This window comes from Pezoporus wallicus, unplaced genomic scaffold, assembly GCF_028554395.1.
Source record: "Pezoporus wallicus isolate ANWC-B61680 ecotype Strahan unplaced genomic scaffold, APGP_CSIRO_Pwel_v1 contig_5441, whole genome shotgun sequence".
NCBI classification, from domain to species: Eukaryota; Metazoa; Chordata; class Aves; order Psittaciformes; family Psittacidae; genus Pezoporus; species Pezoporus wallicus.
Genome location: NW_026640767.1, coordinates 375,262 through 393,898, shown reverse-complemented (window position 1 = coordinate 393,898; position 18,637 = coordinate 375,262). Strand labels below are relative to the sequence as shown.

The 18,637-nt window shown below is 39.5% G+C and overlaps 1 protein-coding gene across 1 annotated transcript in view; it reads left to right on the top strand.

Moving 5' to 3' along the window:
• Positions 1-18,637, top strand: part of STK31 (serine/threonine kinase 31) — a 34,924-nt gene that overhangs the window by 5,856 nt on the left and 10,431 nt on the right. The window contains 13 exon segments of the mRNA XM_057420444.1: positions 1,497-1,647; positions 3,302-3,417; positions 4,153-4,312; positions 5,567-5,689; positions 9,593-9,769; positions 12,426-12,542; positions 13,572-13,691; positions 14,151-14,282; positions 15,284-15,385; positions 16,206-16,286; positions 16,616-16,741; positions 17,578-17,703; positions 17,942-18,028. Coding sequence (XP_057276427.1) covers positions 1,497-1,647; positions 3,302-3,417; positions 4,153-4,312; positions 5,567-5,689; positions 9,593-9,769; positions 12,426-12,542; positions 13,572-13,691; positions 14,151-14,282; positions 15,284-15,385; positions 16,206-16,286; positions 16,616-16,741; positions 17,578-17,703; positions 17,942-18,028 — 1,618 coding nt within the window.

Genomic DNA, 18,637 nt, shown 5'->3' with positions numbered 1-18,637 from the left:
GTTGCAGGACATGAGGCCTCTAGCCGGTTTTTGCAGTGACAGGCAGTGGAGTGATGTTTGGTTTAGCATCTGTGTAATTTCCGTATGCTTGTCCTTGAGGCTTTTTGTAGCTCCCCCCTATTTATTTTCCTCTATTAAAATATTGGTGTATAAACAAATGTGGAATGCAAAAGTACACTTGCTGAGCAGACAGATGTATTTTGGTGATTTGTGTAGGAATGTAACAGTGTGTGCTTACAAGAAATAAAGCCAGCTATCACAGTTTGAAGTCAGCTTTAGCGGATAGCGGTTTCTGCACCTTGTAATTACATTGACAAGAGGTGGTGGTAAGTTGGAAGTTAGTTGTTGTCAGAAATCTTTTTAAAGAGACTTGTCCTACAGTTGCTAGCATTGCCATGGCAACAGGCTGCTGAGAGAAGTGTTTGTGGGTGGGAAAGATGGTACTTGGCATTCAGAAAGTTGAGAGAGTGTAAGAAGTAATGTTCTCCAAAAAAACTTGTTTAGAATACGCTAACATTTCCTAATTTGAGCTTCTGGAACATGTTAATGAACCACCTGAGGGCATGTCCTTCCACATCCCAGCATGGTATCCAAATCTGGTGTGCAATTAGATCATTCTCAGTGATATAGTTTAGTGGTGGTCTTGGCAGTCCTGGGATTTTTTGAACTGAGTTAATTCTATGACTTAGGCAAGTCTATATGAAATGAGGTGCCCTTCAAAAGAGTCTGAACTTATAGTAAAGTGCCTCAGTCCGAGTTTGATGCTGTGCTCTGGCCTGTTTGCAGAGTTACAGGTAGACGCTGAATCTATTTTTTAAAAAGCAATAGCATCCCTTTGCCCCCTTTGCCCCCTTTGCCCCCTTTGCCCCCTTTGCCCCCTTTGCCCCCTTTGCCCCCTTTGCCCCCTTTGCCCCCTTTGCCCCCTTTGCCCCCCCACAGTGCTGAGATTCTTCTGTGTACAAGGCTGTCCTGGCCAGCCTAAGTAGCTGGATTCTCAATTCCATTTCTGTATATTCTTGTGTCCTTTAAGTTTTGCACATGCAGGCATTTTTGGGTTGGTATGGCACAGATGGCTTCACATTGCTCTTTGTTATACTTTTAGGGCATAGATTCAGGCCACTAATGTTAAAATGCTTTGGCTTATTTGGTAGATAGAAGACTTGAATTACAATTGACCTTGACTCTTCTGTGTCTGCTGTGTGGTATCAGAAGATGGTTCTTGTGGATGGGAAAGACTTGAGTTAGTGACTGTGATGATTATGTAAAGAGTTGTCTTCAGATGATGTATGTTTTTCCTCTGTGTTACGTAACAGTCTTTGTAAATAATGGCATGGAGGGGGATACAAATTCTGAAGCATGATTGTGTAGGTGCTTCTGTAGTCTTTTTGATGTGGTGTTCTGTGGTTGTTACTGAAATTACAACAGCAAGAATGAATGAACACATCATGGGTTTCTTTATTTTAATCATTTAATTCCTCTTAATTCATTTTTAAAAGGGAAAAGGTGCCAGACACCAGCTTGGCACAAGCAAGACCAGATCAGAAGCTGCCCGAAGAGAATGAAGTTCTGAGAAAGGAGAATCTGGATCTCCTGCGGAGGCAGAAGGAGCTGGAACTGAAGGTTCAACAGCTGAAATGTGAGCTTCAGGTATGTGGAAGTGTGAAGAGGATGCTCCTCTCCTAGTTGCAAGTGTTCTTGACAATGCTTCTGTCTCTACGGTTTCATTATACTGCAGTTCAGCTGGGCACTCTTGTTTGGAATGCAAGAGGATTAAACCGGTTGAGTGAAGACTTGCCCTGGTGCAGGGAGGAGAGGCTGTCAGTATGTGTTAGCATGTGTTTTGCAGTCCAGGCTGGACCCTCGCTCCCCTTGGTGTATGTACTGGTTTGTTACTGTGCTTGATGCAAGTGCTGCTTTGGATGTAGGTGTTCAGTTTAAAGATGGAGTTTTGTGATTAAAAACATGTTTGTATGTATGGATGTAATCCTTGCTGGCTTTTCACTAGAAGGGAAAAACAACTTTCTGTGTGTTGGGCTGGAAGTTCCTAAGCATCACAGAATCACAGCAGCTGTGGAATCCTAGGCCTGGAAGTATTTCCTTAATTGCTCTGTGACAGAGGAGATGTTTATATTTCTTTTCAGGTGAATTTCCTAGCACTATCTGAGAAGCACAGTCCTTGGTAATAGTTACTGTTAGGCTTACAAATGTTGTGAATGGTTTTAGATGTGATGAACAGCAGTAATAAGAAGAGATTGTGTGAAAGGTGTTATGTTTGCCTGAATTCAGAAAAAATGTGCAGACTCTGATCCTTACAGAGATGAAAGGAAAATCTGCTGTTGTGTAAATCCCTTTGACCTCCCCAAACCTGAACTTGCACACAGCTGTTTCCTTTTTCTTTCTTGTGGAATAAAACTTCACAGCCAGCTTTGCTACTTGATTACCTCTACCTAGGACACGTCTGTTTCTACATATGCTAACCTGTCATTGCACAGATTCTCCATCCACTGAAGATACGATGTTTGTGCACTTTTATGCAAAATAAATTAACAAGCAAGAGAATACATGTCTGAGTTTTAAAAAATCTAAGAAAAAATACTTAAATGCAAGGATATGTAGTGAGTCTGAAAGGCTAACAGCATGTAAAGACTGTTTCATTACTTTAATGGGAGTTTATAAAAACTCATGGTATGAGAGCAAAAGCTTTTAAGTTTAAGTTGACCCTTCGCCTCTTAAGGAATATAGCCTGATATGGGGTGTGGGCTTTTTCTGGGTCAAAAATATTCCTTGTTCTGTTTTAAGATTATTCCTTGTAGGAAGGTCAGGATGATTGTACATACAGCATTGTAGAACAGCAGTTCTGCTGCTCCACTTTGATGCTTGGTAGTGATGGCAATAAGGAGATTACTGAGGTCCTGGATTTGATTTCCCCAACTAATGGGGAGGAATTTTTCAGCAAGGAAAGAAAAAAATTCCGTGTTTCCTGAAGACTTGCTAGCAAATGGGGGGTAATTGAGGAAACCTACTTGAGCACATCGCTACTGAAATGAAAGGAAATGAACCATTAACCTTTAAGAAGCTATTAAAATAAAATTATTCTTATTGGTTTTCATGTCCTTCTAGGCATTTTGTTAGTGTTTGAAGAGGGCCAGTTCTTCATGTGTGCGTGCTTGCATTTAGGTGTTTTATCTCTAGTTTTCAAAAGTCTAAATTGTGGTCTGCATGTTAGTACCTCTAACTGACTGTTGGTCTGTTTTTACCTCTCTTTGTTGAAACACTGCTCCCAAAATCATAAATAATACAGAAAGAAAAGGAACTGTCTAGGAAAACTACTGAAAGTTTTGAGAAGATCCTGCATACTTACATAGGAACAAAAATGAGAAGCTTGGCTGCTAAGGTGAAGGCACTGAAAGAAGTTAGGTATGTTGTTTTGTTTCTGTTTTCTGCCTTCCCCCTGCCCCCCCCCGCCCCCCATACTATTTCTCATTGCCCTGCTAATCTCTTGAAATCATGCATTTCATTTGTTAATTTTCTAAGAAAAATGTAGTGTTTTCTGCAGAGGGGTGTATTTCCCAGAAGCAAGGCTGAAAACTGAGCATTTTGGAAGCTCACATTGGAATTTGTGTTGCCTACTTTTCAGTGTTTGTCACATGACTTTGGTTCACTTCTGCTCCTTTACCATAGCTATTTCAAGAAGAGCTTTCAGTTCCCTCTTCAAGGAAGATGCTAATTAGTAAATGCAGCTGGGTGTTAAAAGTAACTGAGTAGTCAGAGTTCCTTGGGTGTCTGTATTGCTGGGAGAGGTGTATCTCTGAGTAGCACAGCTTATCCTTCTAGATTTAAAAGAAGAGACAAAACTGCAGCGAGACAAAGACTTGAAATAGAAATGACCATCAGATCCTTTAAGAAGGAATGTAATATATTGGTATATGTGTGCATGGAAGATGAATAGGACAAAAGGGAAATTAACAGCAGGAGGGAGTTTCCATTTAAAGCCTCATCGGTTTTGAAGTATAAAGAATGTATTCTTGGTCCTCTTTTCTTCCTGGAAAAAAATAGATTCGACAGCTAAATGAGACAAATTGCTGCTGCTACCTTTCGAAAGAAATTGAGTTACTAATGTGGCAAAATGTTGTTTCCTCCTTAAAAACTTAGGCATGCAAATAAGAGCAGTCATTTTGGGAAGCAGCTCTTGGAAGCCATAAAGGTGGTTACAGAAGGATGTCTCACTGTTCCATGTTCTTTGGAAAAACTGAAGATGATTTGGACAGAGTATGACTTGGCTCAAGAGAGGATTCAGTTATGCACAAATGTGGTAGGTTAGAATTATTTTTTTCTCAAGAGCTGAAATTTAACAGCTACTGACAGGGTATTTTAGTCTTGTAAGTGTAGCTAGATAGCTGTGCAGCTGCAGTATTTGTCTTCAAAACCTTTTGTTAAGGCAGCTTGCAGCTCCTTAGTATAGGCTTCCCTGGTACGGGGAGGGATAGAGAGCGCGGTGTGCAAATACGGTTGTGTTGAAGGACGGTCTTACACAGCGGAAAACTGCCATCTAGTGTAACTTCTCTGTAAGCACAGATCTGAAAAGCCTGCCTGGGTGTGCCGGCGTAGCTGTGTTGGTAAGGATGGTTATGTCCCGCATCTCTCGTGTGCCGGGATGCTGCTTTAGAAACAGAAGGTTTTCCTGATCTGTGGCAGGCATTGTGTTAAGGCAGGGAAGGGAATGGTAGTTGTGTGTCTCGGAGAATTAAAGCAATGTGACTGTTTTCAGGTATAGCCTAAAACATTTTAAACATGTTTGCTTAAGTAGTATTGCTGTATTGCGCTTTATTCATTTTGAAAGGTTTTGGCAAGTCAGGTACCTTGGCTGATATGAATGTGGGGTTTCTCTCTCATGAGCAGAACTAATCCTGCCAGTCACCCAAGAGAAACTTCCTTTTTGTTTGTAGGAAATTACCTTTAGGTTAATGATCTTACTGTAGATAATGAATGGGGATTTTACAGGTCACCTGGCCTTCCTGCTGGAAGGCAAGGGAAAGCAAGGGGAAAGGGAAGGCAAGGGAAAAAATGGTACAAGGATTTTTTTAAATTATTATTATTATTATTATAAAGCATTCTTCTCCAGCAATAAATCTTCTGCAGTCTGACTTTGTGGAAAATACAAATTCTCATTTGTGTGATACAGTCAAAAACTGCAGCACAAGTAGGACATTTCAAGTTTGCAGTGGCTGTTAGGACTTCTACTGTGATCAACAGTCATGCAGAAACTGTTTCTTTAGTTGTCTGATAATGTCATATCCTTATGCTGTAAAGGATGCTGTGTTTATGCAATGTGGTCATGTCATAGAATCATAGAATAGTTAGGGTTGGAAAAGACCTTAAAATCATCTAGTTCCAGCCCTTCTTCCACAGGAGGTTAAAACCAAACTTTGCCTTTTTACCCATCCCAAGTCAGGTGTGTATTGTGCTATTCAGACTTTGCAAGGAATAATGTTTTTTCATATCACTTTCCACATTGTGTATGTGGCGTTTGGATGTGAGTTGCTGATGTGTTTTTCCTTCTGCATAGGATGAAAGAGATGAATTGATCAGCAAGAGAGATGAGGTGCAGCAGAACTTGTATTCAGCAGTGAAAGAATTAATTTTGGAAGTGGATCAACTGCCCCTCTCTGAGCGCTCAAGAACCTTACAGGTAAGGAGGCTGCCCTTATCAGTGCTGGTTCTGAAAGGCTGAGAACCTGTAGAGGGTGCTTCTTAAATGTTAAATGTTTTATAGCTGGAGACCTTGACAGCAGCAGGTGAAGCTTTAGATGACACTGCCAAGTTGGACATCTGACACCTACAATGGAAAAGTCAATGCAGTTATCCTGTGAATTATGGCAGTGGGTTTTATGGTTTGATTATATGCTTTCCTAGCCCTCTTCTTAAGGTGGCTGTGTAGTTTGGACTAGTGTAGCAAAGTATAAAAAGTTTAAAGCCTTTTTTTCAATGTGGAAGTTAAGCTCTACAGAAGCACATGTTTATGCCAAGAATCTCTGGCCCTCTCAGCCAACCCAACAACAGAAGGTGGGGAAGTAGATGGGGAAATAGACTCTGTAGAGGCAGTAATTACATTTGAAGAGGACTTCACCAATTGAAATATTACCAAGCTGGTGTTACTGGCCTTTGCTACTAGAAATAATTTTTTTTCTTGTTAACTTGAAAAATCACCAAGGCTGTGCATAAGTTGGTGTAAGGTTGGAGCAGCATTAATAAATGGAAGCATTCAAATTTTCATGGAATTACTTAATTTCTAATGAAATTATTTTTCAATGTCATTCTGAAAAAAAAAGTTTTAATACGTACTTTTTGGTCCTAGTCTGATATACAGATTGGTGTTTAATTGCAAAAGAAACTGAAAGGGTAAGGATTTCACGTCATTTCATGGAAAGTTGTGGTGTGGTGTTTGTGTTTTTCTGTTTTGTGGTGGTTTTGGTTTTTTTTTTTTTTTTTTGGTGTGTGTTTAAAGGTTGTGCTGTGCTAATCCACTAGGTGGTAGGCATTAAGCATCTTCTAGATAACTGCACTGCAGTGAAATTGTAACAGTCCTTTGAAAATACTTGAAGTGGTACTGAAGTGCTGCCAGGTGTGTTAAGTGAATTTTAGTCTTTAGCTTAACTGTGTTGATGATCCTGTCCCTTCTACTGGGGAAACTATTTTGATCTTCTAGCTCCTAAGTAAGGAAACGGAAATAATTATTTACCAAATATCAGTGAGAACCTTGTTTGCAGTTTTACAGAGCCAAAGGGGTCATGCTGTGCTGTCCTAGATAAATGTTTTTCCAGTGTCTTTCAGAAGAACAGGAGCTTGGGGGCTAATGCTTCTCTCACTGAGGCTGCATATTGCAAGCCTCTCTTCTGCATCACACATCTCTTCTGGCTTGTTTTATGCCTTTTGATGACAATTGTTGTTGGCCTAAAATGCAGACAAATTCAAACAGCTTCAGCCACAGCTGCGTCTAACTGGCTAGGATGGAAATAAGCAGTGGGTGAGCTCCATGCTTCCTGAGTGGTAATGCATTGATTAAGAGGAAAGCCAAGAGCGTGGGCATACGCATAAGTTACTCTAAAGCAAGCTAGGGTGGGAGCTGAGCAGTTATCAGCTGTTCTGTGTAAGCACGTTTTTTGCCCCATTGGTAGCATGTAGTAGATTGTTCTGTTCCCTTTGAATTACCACTCTTAGAGGCTGGGACAAGTGCATGCCACTGAGCCATCTTTGTATAGTATCTTGGGAAGTTGCTAATGTTTTAGGGAAGTGTGTTATAATATGAAAAAATAAGGGTGAAGAAATAGGACGTAACTTACAGGATTCTTTGAGGGCAGCCTGATGGAATGTGTGCAGATACTATACTGGTGTGACTGGTGCTATTATTTTTGTAAACTGGGTGTGATAGTAGACGTGAAACTTACTGAGCACTTTTCTCAGTTGTATTACCCCCCTTTGGGTTGCTGTTAAATGGGATGATTTTTTTTTCTGCCTCCTTCGGGCTCTTCAATTTGAACCTGGCTTCTACTTTGCTGTGTCATTTTCTAACCATGTGTATCCTGGTATATTAAATTCCAGGTGTTCAAAACAAGAATGTGAGAAAAATGTTGTGCACCTGAATAACTTAAACAGCCTCCATAAATTTAGCACTAAACCTCCTTCATGTATTTGTTTATAGGCAAGCATGTTTGTTCAAAGCTCATATCACTTGGCTCAGTTGGAAACTGCTGTTTTAAACAGTCTGTTGTACTGAATGAATGCTGTTCATTGTAGCAGCTATTGTAATAAAAGTGCTTTTATAATTATTGCAAAATACTGTTTGCTGGTGTGATGATTTTCTTTTGTTTGTTTTGGAGTTTTTATGCGTGTGTCAATGTATTTAGTTATAATGTGAAGAAATTCTTAGGCTTTTGTATCCAATTTGAACTTCTGCTGCAAACTTTTGCGTGTAGAGATGAGTCCTGGTTGTGGCATCATCATGTCAAGCTCACTTCCTCACTGCCACAGTATCTGTAATCCTCAGCAAGGGGAGGCTGTTGCTACTGCGTTCAGGCATGTGGTGATATACTGTCAGTCTGTTTAAGTTATATTTGGTTGCTTATATGACCACTGGATTTCAAATGTCTAAAAGGCTTCTGACAAGTGACTTTAATACTGTCCTACTGCTTTTTCCATGGTATTGGCCATTGAGGATGAGGAGATGCAAAGATGGAAACCTTTCTCAAGTTGGAGAGCTCTTTTGGTGTTCTTCATCAGTATGACCCAACTGTTGTTTGGGAAGGTCTGTGACATTTAACTCAAATGTTCCAGGATCTGAGAAATAGGAGAGAAAGTGAAACACTGCATGTAAGCAAGCTGCCAGCAGCCTTTCTCAGGGTTTCTTTAGTCATCTTGTCAGGTGTGATGTGAATAAGTAAAATGATGGATGTTGAGAACTTTACAAAAGCACAGGTTCATCCAGTCAAATCCAACTGTTTAGGAGAATTTTCTCTTTTGAATTATAGCAAATTGCCTGCAAACACCAATGTAGCTCTTGAGAATTTTTATCATGGGACTTTCTACCCAGGTTCCAGGAAGGCTGCTTTCTGTTAGGATGTTGTCTCCACTGGTAATTGACTGATACATTCCTCCCTGACCCTGCTGTTGCTTCAGGTCATTTGGCAGACTGCCCTTTGTTTAAAAGTGACTTCTGTTTGCCCTGAGCTTTAGCCTCAGTGCTGTTCCCTTGTGCATAGTGTAGCACTTCAGTTTCTTTTCTAATAGAATTCAGAAGAGGGTGGACACTGTGTGCTTCATATACTTGTGGAATACTTGACTTTTATATGGAAATGGAAGTTTCCAGACTGTAAAACTAGTTTCAGACAGCCTGCAGGTGTCATGGCACCTAGGTAATTGCTGTTCCATCTAGGAATCAGTGTGATGATGAAGGTGTTTCTGAAGAGGTTTGCCTAGTGACTTTTGAAGGGAGAGATCAGTCCAGAAACACTCCTTGAGTGTCTTGCTGCTTGCCTTGTTTCTCAGTACAAGTTCACTTTTTCTGAATTCGAGCAGTTCTATGAGGACCATTATAAATCAAGGCCAGGTTGGAGAGGACTTTGAGCCTCCTGGTCTAGTGACAGCTATTCCTCCCCATGGCAGGGGGGGTGGAACCAGGTGATCTTTAAGGTTCCTTCCAACCCAAACCGTTCTGTGAACCCCATTTTTCTTTTTGACTTTAAATCCATAGGGTAAGATGACTAGAAGGCAAATGAATTCTTAAGAGCTGTTAAACCTTTTGGGGTGTCTTTTCCTTCCATGTGTTGAAGGGAAAAATCAGACTCTGCGATCTCTGTGTGGGATCCTTTTCTACGTCGAAGTTTTTGGTTGACGTACTGGCACTAGAACTGAGAGGAAAGTGTAAATAAAATATACTTCACTGGATATAGAAAGAGGCTTTTGTAGTAGAAATAATGGTATGCCAGCAGGTAGTGCTAACCTTCGTGTGTATAAAATGACTTTTATAGATAGCTTGTGGTCACAAAATTCTTCTTGTTTGCAGACCTTTTTTTTCTTTGATTCATTTCATGCACAGGAACTGTCTGCTTCTTTGGAGATGTATGATCAAGGTTCTGAAGCAGGTGACTCTGAGGAGGTATTTCAAGAGTTCTTTAAGTGGAAGAGTATTAAAACAGAGAAATTAATTTGTGTCAGAAATGATACAGACACAGCTCTGCGAAGTCTTGCTGACTGGTTCAGTGATGTCTTAAAGGTAAGGATATACAGTCATTTTTTCCTGTTGGTGGAAAAATACGAAGTGTGATGCTAGTGGAGCTATTGAGCAGTAGGCATTAATAGGGACAGCTACTTGTGGCAGGGAAATTGTGCCGTGAATAGTGGAATGCTCTCAATGGAAGTGCCTTAATACAGAGGGAAAGGGAATGTGCTGAGGAATGGAGTATTAATTTACCTTTATTCTTAGTGTACCTTCTTGGTGAGCCAGAGTTTATGCTTGCTTTGAAAGAACATCTTTTGTATCAAGATTGGGTTTTCTATGCAAATATAACTTTTGTAGGGGTGTGCTCTGTCTGGCCATTGTGTGACTGAAATGGTTTAATTAGTCCTTTCACGTGGCCTTTGGATAGAAAAACTTAAGGTTTTAAAAGTTTAGTAAGCTCATAAATGCTGCTGGAAGAGGTGATGCAGTGCAAAGCAGAAGCCGATCTGACTTGACATGATCTAGGTACAGGTTGCAGAAAAATATATAGTAGTTCTTTTTTTCCTCATTGAAATGCTGAGTATGGAGAATTTATGCACATAAACCGTTCACTTCTATTTGCATGTCCTGCAGTATTTTCTGGAATACCATTCTGATGCTCTGTGTCTCTCTGAGTTGTAGGAGATTTGGAGCATTAAAGTTGGAGTGCATCCTGTTTGTCTTAACAGGAGACGGAAGGTGGAAGTGGGTTACCATCCATTGCCCTTTCTTTACAATGAGAACTCAAAGCAGGGAGGTAGCTTCATGGCTTTCCCGTCTCTGTGCTTAGTATCTGTGTTCTTGCTCAGTTTAGGACTTGTGACACTGAAAAAAAAGAAATCTTCCCTCAGCCAAAAGCCAGGATTGGGCTAAGCTTTGATATTTTGACTTTGCTTGGCAGGGGGGTTGGACTAAATGATCTGAGAGGTCCCGTCCAACCCTAACAAGTCTGTGACTCCGAAAAGACTGTAAGCTGCTCTTTCTCTCTCTATTCCTGCAGGCCCAGCTTCCTTCATCTCCTTGTGCTTTTTGTGCAAATGTTGTCAGTTTATGTCAGCATAACCTTCCTGCCCATGTGAATTGTACATAATCCACCAGGGTCATGAGCTTTCATACTGACCAGGTCTTCTGCCCTTGCATGTCATTGTACCCAGAGCATTTACTGTGGTCAGATGCTGTTAGAAATGACACTGTTCCTTGACCTGATGATAAATGCTGTTCAGCAGCAGCAAGCAGCATCGGTTGGTGCATGTCATGTGTGGTATAACATAAACATCTGCAACTAATTATACTTGTTAATAATCATGTCAGTTATTAGAGGGGGCAAACAAACCTGCAGGTGGGTTTCTGTGATTGCTGGGTGCAATTCAGAGTGCTATTTTGCATGTATGAAAGTGACTAAAGTTTGTCAGTGTGGTGATGAACTTCCCATTCAGATTTCAAATCTGAACTCTGAAAACAGTTCAGAGACACAGGAAGCATACAGACTTTTGGCATGAGTCAGTAAAGCCCTTGTAGGTAGAACAAGGAAGAAATTTTTTATTTATCTGTCTTAATCATGTCAGCTTTTGACATGCAATTATGCTGTTGCAATATAATTTCTACCTCCTTTTTAATAAAAAGTGTGAGCAGTTGTGTAAGGAAACATTTCTTTGAAGTGTTTCCTTTCCCCTTATTTTTAAACGGATTAACTCCTCTTCCTCTCTTCCTGAATCTGTATTAATCTTGTGTAGCACTGATTGGAATCTGTAATAGGAAATGGGTCAGTGGCAGACAAGGGAATTTCAGAGACTGGATGGCTCATTTCCAGTAGCTCTAGGCTTTGGGGAGCAACGTTCTGTTTGAACTGGCAGTGTTAACATTTTTATTTGAAGTTCCTTTAAGGTAAAGGCAACAAAATATTTTTACAGTCTTTAGTGTTAGGTAAATGAGCAAAGTGGGTTTGGGGTTCACAGGTTTCTGTCATGACTGTGTATCTTGCATGGTAACTACAGGATCATATTTTCATTTTAGTTCTGTTTGCCAGTGAAGTGTCTTTCCTTGTGCAGATAGGAGTGACAAAATTTTGCTGAAAAGAACATTTAACGTAATTATAAGCTGATTTTACTGTTTTTTCTCTGGCACCTCCTGTGTCGTATCTTGAAGCTTAAGTTATTTCTGACTTCTGTGAAAACAGTTAGGGTTTCCTGGGGAAATCTTAAACTTTATCTCGCACTTGATAAACTGTGAAATAGATGCCAGGATGTTTCTTTATCTCAGGTAGTACTGTATAGGAATGGAAACTGCACTTGATAGTGAAACTGCCATATTGTACATCTTGTGTATCGCTGTGTGAGCAGCACACATGTTGATTTTTGACATGAAACTCGGTAAGAGAAGGATTTGGATTCTTCTACTGTTTCATTTTGGCAAAAATCAAAATGAGATTAGAAAATGAAACCCAGTCGAGGCAAGAATCAACTTTCTTCTTGCCTGATGAATCTTAACTCTGTTAGTTCTAGAAATGGTTGTATCACTCAAGTGTGAGGCAGTTAAAGGTGAGATCTGACACAAATCCTGATTAGATTTCCAGTAGCACTAACTTTGTAATTCTTGCTTGTTTTTGCTATATGCTTGCTAATGCCTTACTTCCAATTGCAAGGCTGATTGTTCCCCCCTCCCCCCCTTGAAGTGTTTTGACCTGATGTCAGAAGCATCTTCAGAGCTAGATGAAGTGATTGGCAAGGCAGATGAAATTCTGAAAAAGGTTGAGTTGGCTATTTGTGAAGAACTGGATGCTGACTTAAATGTAAGTTCTGATCATGTCTACTGTGTGATGACTTCTATGTATTTTATACATCTTTAATTTCAGCTTAAAGCTTTTCTTAAGATATCAAATGAGTTTATTTGCTGCAAGGCAGAATCTTTTTTTTGTGGAAGTGTGATAGAAGTCACTCAGGTTGCTCTCCAGAGAGAAGAGAATGTGTTTTCGAATCAACAGGCAGAGGACATCTTTGGGTTACAGGAACTTAGCTGTATATATGACTGGTTTAACTAAGAAATACTGGGAAAACTGGTTCCTCCCTCTGTGTGCAGAGAAGCTCTCTTTGAGCTGTACTGAGTTTTGGTGCTTGTTGAAAATACAGGAAAGTAAGTTTCTCTTTAAAATTAAAGAGATTGTCTCTCTGTGTGAATATGTATGGATACATACACGTTTTCCAGTCTTAAGTTTTTCATCACTTTCATTTTGCATAGGACAGTTGTTCTTGCCTTACTGATAATGTTTTTCTATGCTTCTGTTAGCCTTTCCCCCAGTTACTTACCTTTTCTGATAAGCATTTCTTCCATTCTCTTTTGCTGACTGTTGGAGGCACTTGCATTGTTTCTGCACTGAAAGTCCATGCTGTGCCAGAGAATGGTCATGTCAGCAAGAATTGAACCTGTCCTTTGATGTAGCATCATATTAACAACAAACCAGTAGCTTAGTCTGCTTGTGACTGCTCTAGTAGAACCAATGACTGTCGTTCAGAAGAAGAGTTGCATGTTTTACTGCATCATATCTATTTAACCACAAAAAAATAAAATAAATGCTTTCATAGCATGTGGAATATGAAATCGGTCTTCTACATAGAAGTGTAAGTCAGTTGTATTCCACTGAAACTACTGGATGAATTCTTTCACTTGTGAACTTCTCTTTAAGAAGAGAAATGTGATAAATTATATTTTTTTTCCCATTAATAGTGGAATTTCTCAGTAAAGCTTTTGCAACTCAAACATCGGTGTGTATAAACGAAGAACAACTCTTAATCTTTAATCTCACTCTGTAATTCAATCCCAGGAGCATGATGAATCAGAGAAGAGAATAATTATGAGTGCTTACAATGAAGTTATATATAAAGTTCGTCAGGAGCAAAGTATGATCTCTGTCATAGAGAACAGATACTTGGCCAGTGTTGAGGTGAATTTATGCCTTCATTATTTCTGATCTATAGTAGTAACCCTTTCTGATATAATTTCTTTTTGATACAAGGAAATTCTAGGAGTGTATTGGTAATGAGAGATTGGTTGGGTTAAAGCTTGATAATTGCAGTTGTATATTGCCTTAGCCAATGATTAATTTCAGTTAAACACAAAGATGCTTTTAAAAAAAAGCAGAAGCTGGAATCTCTGGATTTGCTCTGGATTTGGTAGATGTGTAACTTAAGGAATTGAGCTTTAAATAGAATATTGTTTTTTCAGAAATTTGTTAATGTAATTACAATGAAACACAATAAAACCTCTCCTTTGGAGAAATACTGTGAAAAGCTGCATTCAAATAGGCTTCAAGCAGTTTCTCTTAATGAATTGGACTAAAGCATAGTAAAATAAAATGCTTAAACACTTTCTCATCTATTTTTTTTTTTCCCCCCCCTCCTAGTTCAAAAACCAGGCAGAGGAATGGATGAATAGAAGACCCAATATCAACAGCTTACAGTCAATTAAGAAAACTGTGAAAGCCTTAAAGGCCCAGTTAAGATGGAAGCTGGTTGAAAAGAACAACTTCGAGGAAGTATGAAACTGTTACAGTGTTTTTATCTGTTGTTTTCAGATTGGTTTAGAAACATTAATTTTGTCTATTGGTGGTAACTATTGGGAACACTTTTTTGTGTGTTGTTTTCTGACCCTAATTTTGCTATTAACTGGAAGTTTTACAGGCCCCTGAGATGAAGCCTAAATGGCTTAAAAAGAAATAAAATGCATTCAGTACACGGCCACTTTTCGTTTTCATTCCCCAATCATGGCACTGTGCTTTCAACTAAGTCCCTCTGGTGGTAGTTGCTGTCTGCAGCACGAGGAGGTTTGTTCAGCTCTCATTGTGCTGGTTGAGAATTACTTTAAGATTTTACTTCATTAATAATGTGTGTAACTCCTCTTTGGTGACAGAAGTCTATGTCTGTTGTAGTTTTCAGGGTTCCCCACTACCCCTCAGGGAAGTCCAAAGAATGTAAATATTACTCGAGCTTCAGTGCTGTTTGTTTGATCACACCTTAATTATTCTGGTGATGCTTAAGGAGAAAAAGAACCTTACTGTGGCTCTCTATAAGCATTGTAAAAGGGCAGTAAGCTTCCAAGAGGGATTTAAAATGAGGCACACTAAGGAAATGGATAGGAAAAGTATTCTTGAATAATGTGCTGACATCAGTGAAATGCCTGCTTATGGGAGGAAAAAAAAAAAGAATGAGTGATGGAGCCTGACATTGCTGGTAGATGAATGGTGTTCATGTTGTGGGTTTTTTTAATTAACTGATCACATATAATCACAACTCTTTGACTTAGGAAATAAGTAAGCAAAGGGGTAGAACATTTGGTCTGTCAAATAAGGGGAACACCTTTCTCAGTGATTAGATTTTAAGAGATTCTCTCTTGTTTCCAGGAAGTAGGTTGAGTAAATATGCATTTGAGAATTCATTCCACTCCAAAAATGTGATATGGAAGCTGTTTTTTTAATCCTGATATAGTAGGCTATAGTATAATAGCAAAATGAGACTAACTTTGTTATTCCTAATACAGTCTGATGATTACAGTGAGTGTGAAATGACAAGAATAAAAGAGGAAATTGCTGAAGTTCAAAATAGGGTTCTTCAGGAAATAGCCAAGGAACAAGAAGAATATGTAAGTATTGAATTACTGAGGCAACTAAAAGCCATATGAGACACACCTGCATTGGTTGGTTTAACGTGTGCTCTGGGTGATTTTTATGGTGGTGAATGTTAAGATGACGCTTTTTTGGTGAAACCTATGGTAGAAAGCATGGAGGCTGATAAAATTTATCTCTATTTGAATATAATTCTTCAGGTCTTCCCCCCTTTCGGGGGGGGCGGGGAGCTGAGAAAAAAGTGTAAGCAGTAGCTCTCAACCCAGAAGAGCAGCAGGTGAAAGTATAAGCTTTCTTGCTGAAGAAGGGAACTGTTTCCTTATGACTAGGTTGAAACAGTGAAGGAGGCCACTTTTTCTCTAAGCCCACTATATGGAGGGAAGAATCATAAACCATTGCCTTGTGAGCAAGTAGAAGGGCACCATAATGTGTGGTCGCAGTATACTTACCTCTGCAGATGTAATGTTTTTGTGTAATAGTTACTTTGCAGCATTACAGCTGTGTGGGATCTGGAGATGCCAGAGATGCTGGCCTGGTCTGTGTTACTACTTTATTTCCGTCTTCTTCCGCTTACCTGTAGGGATGTTGTTTTACTTTGTTTAGGCCTGCTGAAACCTTGTAGAAAAGATGACACATTTTCTGTGATAGTGCACGAGCTGTTTGGGGCCTTAACAGTACCCATCTTCAGAGACTTAAAGAATCTGATACCTTGATGGTGTTGAAGGAGGTATAGTCATGGTCAATGTACATTTGAATGTGCTGGGTATACATTGCAGATGTCAGTGTGTATGTCAGAAACTAGCAACCTGAAGCTGTGGCCTTGTTTTCTTCATTTAGGAGAAGCTTACATGGTTGGTACAGAAATGGTTCCCTGAGTTACCACTTCTTTATCCAGAAGCAGGAATTCTAAACTATATGGTAAGCAGAAATTGTTTGAATGCACTGTCAGTGACTGTTTTGGGCACAATCAAGGCTCTGCATAGTCTCTGTCCATTTGTGGAACAAACACCCTGAGCGTTGTCTGTTGTAGCCTTCCTCCTTCTCCCCATCTTCTGGGAGATGTTTGAGGAATGTATTTCATTAGCTGCCTCATCATGGCCAATCTCTTGGTAATAGATCTTGTAACTTGTTAACATGTCCGAGCTGTTTTGTGTTTTGTTAATTTGAGTGAGGAAGAGGAGAGGTAAATGAAGCCTCTGAATCTTACCAGCTGTTACCCTGAATATCTATGTGTGCATGTGCTTCAGAACTCCAGTGGACTCCTGACATGCAGCCTGGAGCGAGATCTTTTGGATGCTGAGCCCATGAAGGCACTGAGCAAAAAGCGACCGTTACTGTGTTCAGAAATTTGGGGCCAGAAGGTTCTTTTAAAGGTAATGTTGGCACTGGCTTTCAGTTGGTGCGGTAGGTGAGGCCTTGGCTTATTAACATGATGATTCTGAATGAACTCTGCTGTTCCTGTCACGTCTTTGTATTTAATGACCCTTAGAATCATAGAATCAATTAGGTTGGAAAAGACCTTTAAGATCATCAAGTTCAACCATTACCCCAGGATGGTCAAGACCATGACTAAACCATATCACTGAGGTCCTCATCTGCGTGGCCTTTTCTGCCTTTTCTAATGGCAGATTTTCATGCTGGGACATGTAGAGCATGATGTGGTTTTCCTTCTGGATTACTTCCATATTGCTTACTGATTCTTTCCCCACTCGCCTTCTTTTCAGGACTGCTGTAGTGAGCAGTGCTTCCCCTATACTGTCTGTCTTTCCAGTATCTGGTGGACCTTTTATCCTCTTCATTACTTCTGTCCCTTTTGGCAGATGCTGGTTTGTCTTTCTGATGATTTCACTGAGAAATTTCTGGAACTGCCACTTTTCCCATGCTCTATTTCTTTGCCAGTGTGCTAGCAATTGGGAAACCAGGGGATATAGGATTACAAGAGGCATAATTGTAAATATTCTTGGTTTTGACTTGACTTATTTAAATCTTAAAGACATGATTCTGTTTTTTGTGGGTATAAAATTTCTGAGCATTAACAAGAAAATATAGGAATAGCCTGTGACAGTCAGAATTGAGTTTTGTGTCAAGCAGAAGTTATTTCAGGGCACCTAACAATATGTGTTTTTTTTTAATTAAAAAAGGAGTGAATGAATGCAATAATGTCTTGGGCATTAAAAGTAACAGTTTGGTATCTTCTTTTGCTTTTAAGGGCTACTCTGTAGATGTAAGCTCAGAAGCCAAAGTCATAGAAAATGTTGCCAAGTATCACAGAGCTTGGAATCAACAGAAAGAAAAATCTGGATTATTACAACTGTTCTTCCTTCTTTTCTGCAAGGCAAGATTCAAATCAAACCTTGATTTCTGATTTAAGCTAGAAGACTTGCAGATGGACCTTAAAGCTTTAGTGTATTAAGTTTGAGCATGGAATCAGAAAAGTATTTCCTTTCTGAGTATAGATAAACTGTTTACTTTGTAAACATAATGAATTGATTTATTACACATCTAGTGCGTGCTAAACTTCCCAATATACCTGATATTTGAAGCAACTTATTTTTCCTTTTTTGTTGTTAAAGTCTGATCCTTTGATATATTTAATGGTCCCATATTACCCAGGAGCAAGTCTGGGAGCTGTACAGGCTGATACACCTTTAACTTTAGAAGTAAGTATAACTACTTAAGCTATCAGTGTTTTATTTTGTATGTTTTTGAACTGATCTCTTCTTGTTGTGCTGTATCTTATGGTGCTGATGATGTTTTACTAGGGTATTTTTTGGTAGCTGAAAGTGCACAGGATAGCTTGACTGGCATTCTTAGCATCAGGCAGTAATTTATAACTTTCTCAAAGAGATTTTGCTTGGATTTGCTTTTTTCTTTTATTTAACTGACTGCCTTAGCTGTGTTACTAGTACATTTTAAAAGTACTAAAATTGAACAGGCTCCGTACAGCACCAAGCTTGTCAGAGTTCAAGGAGCATCTGGATGACAATCTTAGTCATAGTGTTAGGTGGTCCTGTGAGGAGCAGGAAGTTGGGCTTGATGATACTTATGGGTCCCTTTCAACTTGAGATAATCTGTGATACTATGTTCAGTGGCAGGCATCTATATATGGAAATCCTAGAGGACGACTCTGTGTGTAAATCATCCCCCCACCTTCACTCCCCTTCCTTTCCTTTACCTTCTCCCTGCACAGTTTTTAGGTAGTTCGGATAGTCATCTCTTCTCAAGGAAGCAGTAGCTAGAAGCCAGTACGGTCTTTTTTCTAGTTCTGT